The sequence below is a fragment of the Habropoda laboriosa genome, unplaced genomic scaffold, assembly GCF_001263275.1.
Source record: "Habropoda laboriosa isolate 0110345459 unplaced genomic scaffold, ASM126327v1 scaffold243, whole genome shotgun sequence".
NCBI classification, from domain to species: Eukaryota; Metazoa; Arthropoda; class Insecta; order Hymenoptera; family Apidae; genus Habropoda; species Habropoda laboriosa.
Window position 1 is genome coordinate 206209 of NW_017100433.1, and position 12468 is coordinate 218676.

The window sequence follows — 12468 nt, forward strand, 5'->3', positions numbered from 1 at the left end:
TAACAACATAAGTAGCGGTTGGAATTGGAATTAAACGTAACTATGAAATTCCAAATAAAAAAGTAACGTAAATAATTGTTTATTAGTAGAAGGACGATTCGTCACATTTATTAGTGTTCCATTGGTGTGAAAAGATCGTGAACAATACCCTTCCCAATATACTTGTGTATGTAACGTTATACGGAAATTGAAGAAAAGAGGATTTTTTTCTGTCGATCTGTCGTCGATTGACAGATTGGATTGTACGTAGAAATTGCTAAACTCACCGCTTTATTTCGTAGAGGGAACAACAAATCCTCTGATTTTTTACACGATCGGTAGTCCAGAAGGTTGAAGAGACAAATACATTAGGTACAAGGTACTGTGCTTTTCTATTCTTTTATCAACGTACTACATTATCGGCAGTTGATGAAATAATTCGTCTAAACGATTTACCTACGTGCTTCGGACGGATGGATCGATCGTATCGTGACTTCTCTATGGGATCGATCGATGTGGACGGTTGTCCGTCGCGATTCGAGTAGAATAGTTGTCAGAATTTTGAGGCAAGGTGTCAGAAAAATATGACGGATACACGGATAAATGTGTACGGAACGTGTCAGTTTGGTAAACCCTCTTAGAATTAGATGGACTATACGGACAAAGATGAGAGATGTTAGCAGTTTGCTCGTTGGAAATTTATCTCTCTTTCCTTATACATATCGTAAGTTTTTGTTTGATCGCGATCGAGCGATTGTTGGATATTAGGAGAGTAGAGAAGGAGAGCACGCGCTCGCCATCTCGACATTTATCGTCCCGTTTGTGGCACGTTGCGCTTTGCGACGTTCCAGTTCTCCACGATGTACATATGTACATACTTACATACTTACGTATATACGTAGGATGAATAAATGAAAGGACTCACGAAAGCAGATTTATCATCGTTGGCCGGTTGGAAATGGCGCGATTTCAGTTTATGCCCGCGCAAACGGTTAGACGCGACTTGGTGGAAGATGATGTTGGCGAAACACGCGACGTTACGACAGTAATCGGTTTGCTGCTCGTCTCTTGGCCCAATACGAAATCCAAAGAACGATCGTCAAGCGAACAGACAACATCTCTGAATATACGCGCATGTAAGTACGTACTATATGTACTATCTACTCTTCTCCCTATGTTTCTTTCGTTATTGTAACGCGTTTCTAGTATTCTAGTATTGTAAAATTGTAGCGTTGGAAAAAGGTTAATTTCGAAGGGTGAAAGAATGAAGGAGAAAGAGAAGGGTAAGGACGGCGACGGCGACGGCGACGGCGACGATGCGAGACTGGAAGAACGGTGGAAAACTGTAAGAAAGAGGAACGGTTCTGCGAATATTTTGTGTATCGCATTGGCAAGATGGATGGAAAGGTGTAACCAGGTACGAGAGGATAAATCAGATGGAAATGTGAACGATTTGATTTTGCCGAGCAACGAAGATTGGCGTTATCGAGTCTATTACCGTTTGGTCGAATTGCAAAGAGAATGCGACAACGTAGGGGAAGAAAGGTGATTCACCGAACTGTTTAGAAATTACGCATACATACATACGTCTCCTCGAGGCACCGTGTCACCGAGGTGTTAACTCTGCACAATCGTGTACGTTATTTTGTTTCTACATCGAATTGAATTTGTCTCCGTTCGACGTTGGTTCGATTCACGCTTACTTTTCGTTTGGTTATCGCGATTTCGTACGAATCGTTGGATCGTTGGACAAGCAAATATACAAACATGTGATAATAACAATATTTGATACATAGTACATATAGTATATACATATGTATGTATGTATGTGCCTATAATGGAGAAGTAAGTAAGGATGGGTGGTGGCGTGAAGAAAAAGTGGTGAAATTGAAGGGTCGCCGAAAGCAGGAGACTGGCAACGGAGGAGGGGTCGAGAAAGAGTAGCGGATATTGGGAATGGGAGCCGAAAAGGCGGGTGTACGATTTAAAGGGTTTGCCTAAGAGAGAGGTAAAGGGATCGGCGAGGAGCGTTATTCGACCAGGCTGGCGGATCAAGGATATCCTGTTGGCAGCGGAAGTTCTTGGAAAAGTACAACCTCCTCCTATATACTCGGACGAGGCTGAAATGCGCCGAGTGTTCGGACTGGTTTACGACGTTCTTAGGTGTAAGTCCCTCTTCGAACTATCGTCCTATTCGATTCTATCCTGATTTGATTCTCTCTTCAGACAAAAGGATATTCACCCGTGCTCTCGAGGATATAGGATTTTGGCGATACAACGACGCGATCAAAGATCGAGAAAAAATGGTGTGGTTGTTGCTGTACGATATGCAAGGGAGAAAATTTGCGAGACTGCCTCCGGCGGAGATGGTGGCGATGGAGGAAAGGGAGAAAATGTTTCAGGTAAGAAACATGGGGCTTTTAATTTTATTCGGTAGGTGTACATATGTGGTTGTATCGGCTATGTATCAGGCTGCTGGATTGAAGGAGATCGAGAACGCTCTTCTCGAGGTGAAAACGCACGTCGCGGCGAGCATCTCACGGTTGCGTATCCGCGGCTCTGCCCTCAAGCTCGGTAATTATTTTCGATAAATCGGAATATTTCCTTCGTACTTACATTCTTATCGTACTTATATTGTTATCGGTGGGAAGACGAATTGCTGCCGACTCGTTTACGCGTAATCGAAGGTGTGCGTTGGACGGAAGAAGCTGCGATCGCGTCCGGATGGATAAACACGGAGAAAGTGCGCAGCAAGGAGGAATTTTTGGAAGAGATGTCCAAGCTGAATTTGGTTTGCTGCTGCGAAGAGGGAGATGCGAGGGAACTGGAGGAAATGGAATTTCGATGGACGTTCGATTCGATTTGCCCGAAGATGGTGAACTTGGAGGAGAGGGCGCGGGAGACATTGGCCGTTTCCACTCTGGTTCGTGATCGTCGTTTCGTATTTCTGGTAGGTGGTTGGTTGGATGGGGGAGGATTAGGTCGATAGGTAATCGGATTGGTTTCTGTTGGAACGAGCAGGAAAGATCGTTGTGCTTGGGCGCGGCAACGTTGGCACGAGCGATTCGCATCGGCCGGCTCTGCGGCCCGGTCGTTTTAACGCATTCTCTCGCGCCTCGACACACCGGATACCTGGCCGGACTGTTGGCCGATATCGAGCACGCTGGTACACTTTTCGCCTTCGGAGCTGCCGATCACCGTTCCGAATACGAGACTTATTTGAAACACCTCGACGGCGGTGGCGTCACTTTGCTGCAACGGTGTCGCGTCTTTTCCGAAAAGTATCCTCCTCTTATCTCTTCCTGGGCGTCAACGTGCCAGTTGGAACGAATCTTTCAAACCGATCGCTGTCTTTATCTCTTTAGGTACGTATCTGATCCGGGGATCGGTGAGTTGGAGAGGGCTACCGTAGTTTTGGCTGTACCGTCGTGCAGTTACACGGGCGTTACGGATATCGTGGACCTCGCGGTGGCACGCGGAGGAGACGCGGATCTCCTCGAATCGTTGACGAACGCCGATCACGAGCAGTGGCCAACTATCTTGGCCGATCAGATGTCCACTTTGAAGTACGCCTTGACCCGGCCGAACGTACAGTTCCTCGTTTACCAAGTGCACACGATTTTACCTTCGGAGACGACAGATATGATTCGAGGTGTGGTAGATTGCGTGAATCGAATGGCCGTAGAAAAATACATTCGGGAACATCCGGTAAGTTTCCACTATGTGCTTCCCCAACTTTATTCTTTCTTTATTCTTTATTCCTCCTTTTTCTTCCGGCAAGAGAAAAGCTGCCAAGTTGGAATCGCGGGGAGACGATCGTGCCTCGACGACAGTTACCGGCAACGTTGTCGTAAGAGACAGTTACCATATTTTATTATACTTACTTTACACGCCTGACATACAGATTTCTGACAACTTGTAAGGTTCCGGACAGCGATCTTTTCGAGGTGGGCAGCATCGAGGATATTTACGGAGAGAATGCTACACGTATGCTCGATCCAGGATGCTTTCTCGCGATAATAAAAAGAAAGGAAATGATACAATTCGACTCGGTATTCATGATCAAAGTGGCAGAATCGAAGGGGTTGTTCGGTGATCCGAATGTAGGAGCAAGCAAGGCTCCGAAGCAACGGTGTATCCTGGAACGTTCGCTGCTACCACGCTCCTCGCAAACTAGCGCACGAAAACAAACAAAACGCGCGAAAGTGCGTGTTTCGTCTTTCGTCTTTCGTCTTTCGTCTTTCGTATGCGCCTTTATCTTCTTTCCTATCCGCGGCTTTTCCAGATCGATCGGTTAACGGCGCACACACATTCCTCGCTGTCGAGAAGCATCAAGCAAGAAAATCGAATTTGTCCCAGGCATAAACGGTGGTGTAGTAATTGGAGAGAGAGTACCGAGTCGCAGGTATGCGGAGAAAGAAGAAAGAGAACGTCCATCGAAATATGTACATACTTACATAAATACATATGTCCTTCCTTACGATCAGGTTCCTTACGAAATTTCTAAGAGCGAGGTTACAACTGGTAGTTGGTCGAACTTGGCCGTTTCGTTGCCGAATGCGAGGCGAGATGAAAAGGAAAGCGGGAAATCGTCGCGGAAGAAGGCAAGTTTGCGTGTAATTGTCAGTTAATTTGTACCATCACTCTTTTGGGGTTTTCGTTGGAACAGGAATTACGAATGATTCGCTCGATGTTCTCGCCACGATCGCAGTTCGATGCGGCGGCGGGGGCGGCGATCTTGAAAACGGCGTTGCAACCGGAACAAACTTCGTCGATACTGACCAACTTACTTACCATCAAACCCCTGTTACGGTAAGCCTTTCTTTTTCTCCTTTTTAACGGTAGGTTTATACTTTTTCTCTTCTTGACAATCCCGTGGTAAACGAGAAGAACGCGTAGTACACTTAAGGAGGAGTGGAGGAACGATATCACGTCTAGCACGATCCTGAGATCGCCGATTCTCGCTAGAGCGGCGCGGCGTGTTCCACTGGAGACGAACGAGATCGAGGATCGCGAGGAAGAGAAAGTTGAGGCGGGATCGAAAAGGAGCCTCCATTCGCGGTGGACAACGAGGAAAACGTCTCGACTCCTACATCCTGCTGGTTCTCCCTCGAACCTCCTCGATGACTCGTTTTCGTTCGATCTCGTGTAAGGGGGGTGCAATCGAAAATCTAACATACGTACATAAATAAATAAATAAATAAATTTCATTTGTCGTTGAATTGCGTTGCTTGATAGATATTGTCTTGGATAATATCGACGATCGATTCGGAAACCCTTCAGGCGGTAATCATCTCGACTGTTGTTGATTAACCAACGACAAATCAATTTGGACGAATTGGAATCGAAGGGGATTTCGAGAAAATTTCGAGCGGAATATTTCGGAAAAGAATGTATCTGTCGAGGTTGCTGCGCGGTCGCTCGTCCCAGCGTCGATTTCTTTCCTTTCCACGTTCTAGGGAAATGTCGAAAAAAATGAGAGTAGAAACGGTAAAGTTTGACGTTGATAGATCGTAATGGATCGTAATGGTAATAGAATACGCGTGTGTTAGAAATACGAGTTGTATCGTTTGGAGAAGGGACCAAGTCAGGAAGCGTGGATGAACGACGAAGAAGCTACTTACGCGCTGAAAACGATGAACTACATCAGAAGAATGGAAAACAAGGCGGCGGAGTTGTACAGATTGCGGTTGATCAACGGTTTCCTTCATTTGTATTCTGGCCAGGTAGAGTATAACTGGAGGAGGAGAAGGAAGGAGAAAAGAAAAGGAAAGGGAAAGGAAGGTGTTGCACGCAGGAGGCGGTAGCTGTTGGTACGAAGATGTCGATCACGGAGAAGGACAGCGTGATTACGGCTTACAGGTGCCACGGTTTCGCGGTGGTGTTCGGCGTGTCGGCACGGCAAGTTTTCGCGGAACTGATGGGTCGTAAGAGCGGAATCTCGAAAGGAAAAGGTGGCTCGATGCACATGTACGCGAGGCAATTTTACGGAGGCGACGGGATCGTCGGTGGTCAGGTACCGATCGGCGCCGGGTTGGGATTCGCTCACAAGTACAACGGCACAGGCGGAGTCGCGTGGGCATTCTACGGAGACGGCGCCGCGTCCCAAGGTCAGATCTTCGAGGCGTACAACATGTCGAAATTGTGGAAGTTACCGGTGGTGTACGTATGCGAGAACAACTTGTACGGTATGGGCACGGTGGTGGACAGACACTCGGCCAACACCAACTTTTACGCACGTGGCGATCTTATCCCAGGAGTGAAGGTCAGTTATCTCTTCCTTCCTTCCTTCCTTCCTTCCTTACTTCCGCTCTATTTATGTAGGTAGACGGGATGAGAGTGACGGCTGTTCGCGAGGCGGTCAAGTTCGCCAGGGAGTACGCTGCTCGGGACGGGCCGATTATCCTCGAGATGGTCACCTATAGATACTTTGGGCACAGCATGAGCGATCCCGGTACCTCTTATCGCACTAGAGACGAAGTGAAATCGGTCCAAGCCGAACAAGATCCTATCCAGTTACTGGCCAAGCAACTCGTGGAGAACGGTGTGAAAAGCGAAGAGGAAATTCGAGTAAGATCGCGATCCTCCTTTCCTCTACCCCCAATTTCCTCGAACGTTGCCCCTCTGCCAGACGATTCGGGATAGCACGTACAAAGCGGTGGACGAGGAACTGGAACAAGCGAAAGCCGACTCGTTTCCGGAAATGTCCGATATTGCGGCCGACGTTTACGTGAACCCGTTGGAAAAAGTGCGCGGCAAAGTACCCTGGGAAACTCATTAAACGCCGATTAACGATTTTGTACACGACCAAATAAAGTTTCTTTGTCTCGTTCGTTTTCTTACTTTGTCAATTGGAACGATCAATTAAACGAACACGTCGCGCGCTACGTCAGATCGCGGTCGAGACACGGAGGAAAGGGAAAGAAGAAGAGTAGGAGGAGGATTGTACTGCGAACGTGACGAGGATAGTCTAATTTACTAACGCAGAAGTGAATGCTCGAAGAGTGAGTCAATCGTGGTTTGTGGTGTTAAGTGGTGGTGGTTGCGAGAAAGAACGAGAGTGAAACAAAGGGGAAAGAGAGATGGAAAGGGAAGAAAAGGCGAAAGAGCGAGGGGACAGTCTTTGCGGGAGTCCCCTTCGGCTGCTCCCACGTGCAGTTCAGCTCGTTCAATCTTAACGAGAGCCTTTCTTAGTTCTTAGTTCTTCACTTAGTTCACCACCGCGAATAAACAATCCACTTGGATGAAACGAATACGCTATATCCATACGCTAAGTGCGGATATTTGTCGCGAGAAATCAGGTGGAAAAGTGAAATGTCGTCGCTTCGTCGCTTCGTCGACCGTCCGATCGGCGATCGATCGTAAACAGAGATGTTAAAAACGCATAATAAATAAACAAGTATGCGCGATCGATACGACGAACGTTCGTTTGGTCACGTCGAAAATATTATAGTCGCGAATCTAATCGATCAAGTTTGAGAGAGGAAAAAGGTTCGAGCCCGACGAGGATAGTCCGTAATCGGGGTGACGCCTACTCCTTGTCGTCTATCTACATACGGTATGTATACAGCGCATCCTCTCAAATTCTGATACACGTATCTACACAGATGTAGAAATAGGTACGTAGACGACGAATGATTGAAGAAAAATGGGAGTCGATACGGAAGTTACCGGTATACTCCGGGGTAAGTTTCGATCGATTACTATCGAATCGGTACCGATTTACGTTAATCCTGCATTTTCCTCCTTCTAGATGTTGTGCAATTCTTGGAATGTCTCCGGGAAGTGAAACTTCCGATTAGCTTGGAGAGCATTCGCGACAACTTGCTGATACGTTCGAAAAATACGCTGACCACGACGTTCGCGGTGGATAGAATCGCGTCTCCGGAACCGTACTTGAATATGAACGCAGCCGGTCCGAAAGGCTTGATTAAGGCGACGTTGAAAACGGAAGCCGAGCTACAAGAGTACGTACGGGCAGAGGAACAATCGCCGCAAGATGGTTATTACGAGGCTTTCCAGCCGAATCCAATCGAATCGAGTAATGGTGCCGCGGTCCAGGTCCAGGCCCAGGTCCTCCAAGCAGCCGATAATATTCGAAATAAAGAGGATCGTGTGGAAAATACGCTGGTAGAGATTTACGCGAGCTTTACCGCAGCACAAACGAAAAGTAAGTGCCAAATCTGCGGCTCCCTTATTAGGAAAGAAGGAAAGAAATTGTTCGTTTTCGAACAGTACCGAACGTGCTGGGTCGGTAAGTGTCGTCGTATTCGATGCATGCGTGACCGCGACGATTCCACGTCGCAGTGAAATTCTTAATGCAACGGAACAGTTTCTTTGCAAATATCCTAGGTTTGGTCGGATCACATTTATTGATTTACGGAAACGTTCGAGATAATCGTCCATGCACCATTTTACCGATTCGTGGTTACATGGCTCGTGCTGCTCCTAATGCCACTCCTCGAGATCAACGACGAAGCGAATCTACTTTTGAGATTTTTCGTCCCGGTAACAGGACCTTCCAGGTAAGGAAAACCAAAGGAAAGAGGTTCTCCAATCTTTACCGTTACGTTCTTTCAGTTTGTTGCGCAAACTCCAAAGGACATGGAGGAATGGGTAAGGAAAATTTGTGAATTAGAAGGAGGGGAAAAAGGCGAATATAAACATGACTTTCCGAAAATTATACCGCCACCCTATCTTGCCCCGAACACCGACATCGGCCAATCGAACAAAGAAGATCGATATCAAGAAGTAAGTTCGGACAACCTTTCCGAACAACCTTCGATCCTTCCTTCCAACGACAAGGAGGATACGACAGATGCACGAGGGGACGATATTTCTTCCAAGGATGCGTTGTCTTCCTCTCCTCCTCCCCCTCCTTCTCCATCGCCGCCACCTCCTCCTCCTCCTCCTCCTCCTCCTCCTCCTCCTCCTCCTCCTTCTTCTTCTTTTCCTCCTCCATTACCAGCTCGTATCCCCCGAACATTACCCTCCTTACCTCTTCCTCCTCGTTCGTCTTACGAATTTCCCGATGAAGAAGAGGACGACATTTATCATAAGATCGAAGACTTCAGAGAAACGATGCACTATGGAAATATCGATGAAACGTCCTTTCAAATTAGATCCGACGAGGATAAATCGACGAAAGAATCCACAACTTACGACGATGTTCGAGCGAGCATTCGAAACGAAATCAAGTTCGAAGAGAGGAGTAAAAGAAAGAAAGATCTCGCACGAAAATCGGTTGGCTTGCAAGCCGAAGAGACCTACGACGATACTGTGTCGAAAGATAATAAGGTTGTCGACGAGTGCGACAAATTTCTACCGTACGACAATATACAGGTTAGGGTAATATACCCTTTTCTTTTCTTTTCTATTCCTCTCACTTTTAACTTCAACTTTCTCTATCTTCTTCCGTTTTTTTAGAGTGCGGTGGTATCGAACGCAAAGGTTCGAGAAACGGACAAATCCGACGAGTCGACAAAATCACCGCAAAAGAAATCATTTTTGGATAGGGTGAGAAGCAAGAGAGAATCGCCAAAGAAAGTTGAGAAAAAGACTAAACGTAAAGTTGCGGTGCCGCAGTCACCACCGCCACCTCCACCGCCCTCGACGGTAAAAAGCGAAGAAGCGCCAACCTATTACGACGACGTATGCGATCTGATCAATGTTCAACAGGAAACGAAACGTTTCGAAGAAGAACAATCGGAATACACTTGTCCACCACCACCTAGACCGATCTACGGAAAACCACCGGCGATCGTCGATGCGACCGATCCGCAGGAATTTTACGATGACGTTGCCGCCTACCGAGACAAGTCTGCAGATAATGGCCAAACCTCTAAATCAGATCAGGTAACGTTCTTCGTTCGTCCCTTCGATCTCCTCCCCTTATATACCCGTCTTTTTTTATCCTCGCTAACTCGATCAATTTTCAGAAAATTTTTAGAAACTCCAATTACCTTTACGATCCTGTTCGTATGGACGCCACTGATCGGCCCGTTTTATGCGAAAATATCGACTATTCGCAAGAATCGTTCGAGGACAACGAGCATTATAAAACACCACGTGTCGAATCGCGTTTTGCTAAATACCTTTCTGACGATCAACAAGCCGAAGATCTGTACGATGATATCGCTATACTCGCAGATTTTACCGCAAGGCAGAAGGAAGTTACTGGTAAAAAGGACAATGAAGGTGTACCGAGGTCGCAAATCAACCTAGAAAAGAGGTCGTGGAATCGATTTGTTACCGGAAAAAAATCCAAAGTAACGGCAGAGTCGGTAGTTTCCGAAACGAACGGTCGAATATTAAAGAACGGAATTGATGATTTATCCGATGATCTCGCCGAGCACCACGGTTCCATGCGAATGAATACCTTTCAAAAGCTTTTCAGCAGAATGGAGAATTCTCTTGGCAAAACATCCGTTAGAACAGCATCCTCGATGCTATCAAATAAAACGAACGTAACCAATAATGCTTAATGCCCTGAGCAGAAAGGTCCAGAAGCAACGTTCGTTACCGAACCTTTCGACCAACCACTTTTTACACCAAATAGATATCATGTTAGATATACGATATAGATTCGTGTGATTCAAGTTAAATGTTCCAAACCAATTTTATTCCTTAATTATATCAGTTATATCCTAAAATTATCGATTATGCTAAACAAATTTCATCGTATCGTTTCTATTAGCCAACTTAAGAGTCTTCCTTTTTATAAAATTCATAAAACACCTATATCGTCACTGGAATATCAGTCTTCGTTTGGAAATTTTTCTCGTAAACATAGTATAAATAGTTGTAAGCGTTCACTGCGATCCTCGTTAACGATTCCACCATATCGGTACTGTGTTTTTGAAATGCGTTCAAGGGAACGCCTGTGTTCCTTTCTATATAATTCATAAACAATTCCGATTGCTTCGAATACAACGGAAGAATCACTATCGTCGGTAGAAATATCAGACCGAAAAGAAAAAGTCGTACAATCGTCGACACGAAGAATCGGTATGTACCGGTTTCTGAAATAAAAACATTATAATATCACTTAATTCAATTACCGCAATGGAACGTACAGTAAAGAAAAAAAACAAGTATCGTATTACCTTGAAATATGCGTTCTTTATTAGTATGTTTTGCAGTATGTGTTAATGTTGCAGTTTTTATTTTAGTTTCATCAATTCGCAGCGCTTCGCTCGAGCAATTAGATCCATTTTTATCCAAATTTTGCTTGTTATTCTTATCCACTAATTTTTTCTTTTTCTTTTTCCCCCCTTTTTTTGAGGATACTGTATCTGCGTCTGTATCTGCTGGAAATAGAAATTGTAATCCATAATGTGCAAAAATTATTTTTCAATTCCTGCTTTTCCTTATCTAAACATTACCTGTGATAGCATTTAATCTTCGTAACCTCTCCTCTTCGATGCTAAGTTTTACCTGTGACAAATATTTAACGATATTGCGAGCACATGCTTGACATTCGCTCAAATTACTACAAGGACCGGCGACAGTAGCCACTGCAGGAGTTAGAGGATTCTCTTTCAAATCTAACCACTTCAAGTTTTTCAATTCGCTCAAACTAAGTGGTAATCTACTTATCTGCAAAATAAACATACTTCTTTCAGACCTACTTTACAAATATTATTACACATATGTATTATTTCCACTCTACTTCGTTCGCATAGAGATCCAAATACTTCAGTTGTTTCAATTCCCCGAAATTTTCAGGAATTTCTGTCAGCATATTCCTACTAAGGTCCAATTTAACTATTTGCTTCAGATCAACGAAATTACTCTGAAATAAATTATCGTTGGAATGAAAAATATGTTATGCAAGTGAAAGTAACGAAATTGAAAAAGAAAAAAAAGAAAACTTACGGGTAAAGAAGTTAAAAGATTATTCGATAAATCTAAATGCGCTGCTTTTTTAATGGTTGCCTGGAAAAAATATATAAAGAGTATTTTAATATTTTGATTCAGACTTTCGTTCGCAAAACAATAAAGGGAAATATAAAGGACGTGGAATTTATAGATTGAATATGTATGAATTCGGTAGATTTAACTGAACGTGGACATTTTCAAACCGTCGGTATTAACTACGTACGATTTCTCGAACAGGTACTTCTTTCAGGTCGCATAAACTCAAATCCAGAGTTTCGTCTTTCAATCTATTCTTGACGCTTTTTAAATTCATTTTCGCGATATAAAAAATTAGTCAAATAAGGTTGCAGTAAAACATGGAAGACGTTTCGTATTCGTGGTTTTTCGTGGCGTCACCTTCTGGCAAAAAGCATATTGCTAAAAAGTTAAACGAACGTTATGTGAGACGACAGAACGATAAGATATTTTTTCCTCTTCTACTCGAATGATAGAAAATTTCATTTCGTTAGCGGAAAAACCTTCAACGGGTAATACATGCACGTGGCAGATGACCACCAATACCAAACGACCACGAATATGTCATTTTCAAAATTTGCCTGACAATGTAGC

General features: G+C 44.6%; 4 protein-coding genes across 5 annotated transcripts; 3 read left to right on the forward strand and 1 right to left on the reverse strand.

Moving 5' to 3' along the window:
• The first annotated feature begins 1816 nt into the window (after positions 1-1816).
• Positions 1817-4795, forward strand: LOC108575767. Its single transcript, XM_017938661.1, has 11 exons — positions 1817-1824; positions 1888-2144; positions 2206-2381; positions 2451-2553; positions 2631-2929; positions 2998-3260; positions 3345-3687; positions 3903-4190; positions 4265-4384; positions 4467-4583; positions 4691-4795. The coding sequence occupies exons 1-11, from the start codon at positions 1817-1819 to the stop codon at positions 4793-4795; spliced, it is 2079 nt and encodes a 692-aa protein (XP_017794150.1).
• Positions 4796-5451: 656 nt separating this feature from the next.
• On the forward strand, positions 5452-6760 carry LOC108575768 (pyruvate dehydrogenase E1 component subunit alpha, somatic form, mitochondrial-like). The gene is made up of 5 exons (XM_017938662.1): positions 5452-5469; positions 5532-5705; positions 5777-6244; positions 6304-6549; positions 6611-6760. Exons 1-5 carry the CDS (start codon positions 5455-5457, stop codon positions 6758-6760), a joined length of 1053 nt encoding a protein of 350 aa, XP_017794151.1. The 5' UTR covers positions 5452-5454.
• Positions 6761-7625: 865 nt separating this feature from the next.
• Positions 7626-10512, forward strand: LOC108575769. Its single transcript, XM_017938663.1, has 7 exons — positions 7626-7664; positions 7733-8233; positions 8332-8504; positions 8560-8867; positions 8928-9321; positions 9406-9834; positions 9918-10512. Exons 1-7 carry the CDS (start codon positions 7628-7630, stop codon positions 10461-10463), a joined length of 2388 nt encoding a protein of 795 aa, XP_017794152.1. The 5' UTR covers positions 7626-7627; the 3' UTR covers positions 10464-10512.
• Positions 10513-10694: 182 nt separating this feature from the next.
• Positions 10695-12412, reverse strand: LOC108575848 (leucine-rich repeat-containing protein 59). 2 transcript variants are annotated; one of them, XM_017938757.1, is made up of 6 exons: positions 12083-12412; positions 11857-11916; positions 11651-11773; positions 11364-11577; positions 11085-11285; positions 10695-11000 (listed from the first exon to the last, which is right to left on the reverse strand). In XM_017938757.1, the coding sequence occupies exons 1-6, from the start codon at positions 12170-12172 to the stop codon at positions 10717-10719; spliced, it is 972 nt and encodes a 323-aa protein (XP_017794246.1). In that variant the 5' UTR covers positions 12173-12412; the 3' UTR covers positions 10695-10716. The 2 variants fall into 2 exon arrangements, with proteins under 2 accessions (XP_017794246.1, XP_017794245.1); XM_017938756.1 differs by having other exon boundaries at positions 11085-11288.
• Positions 12413-12468: the final 56 nt, after the last annotated feature.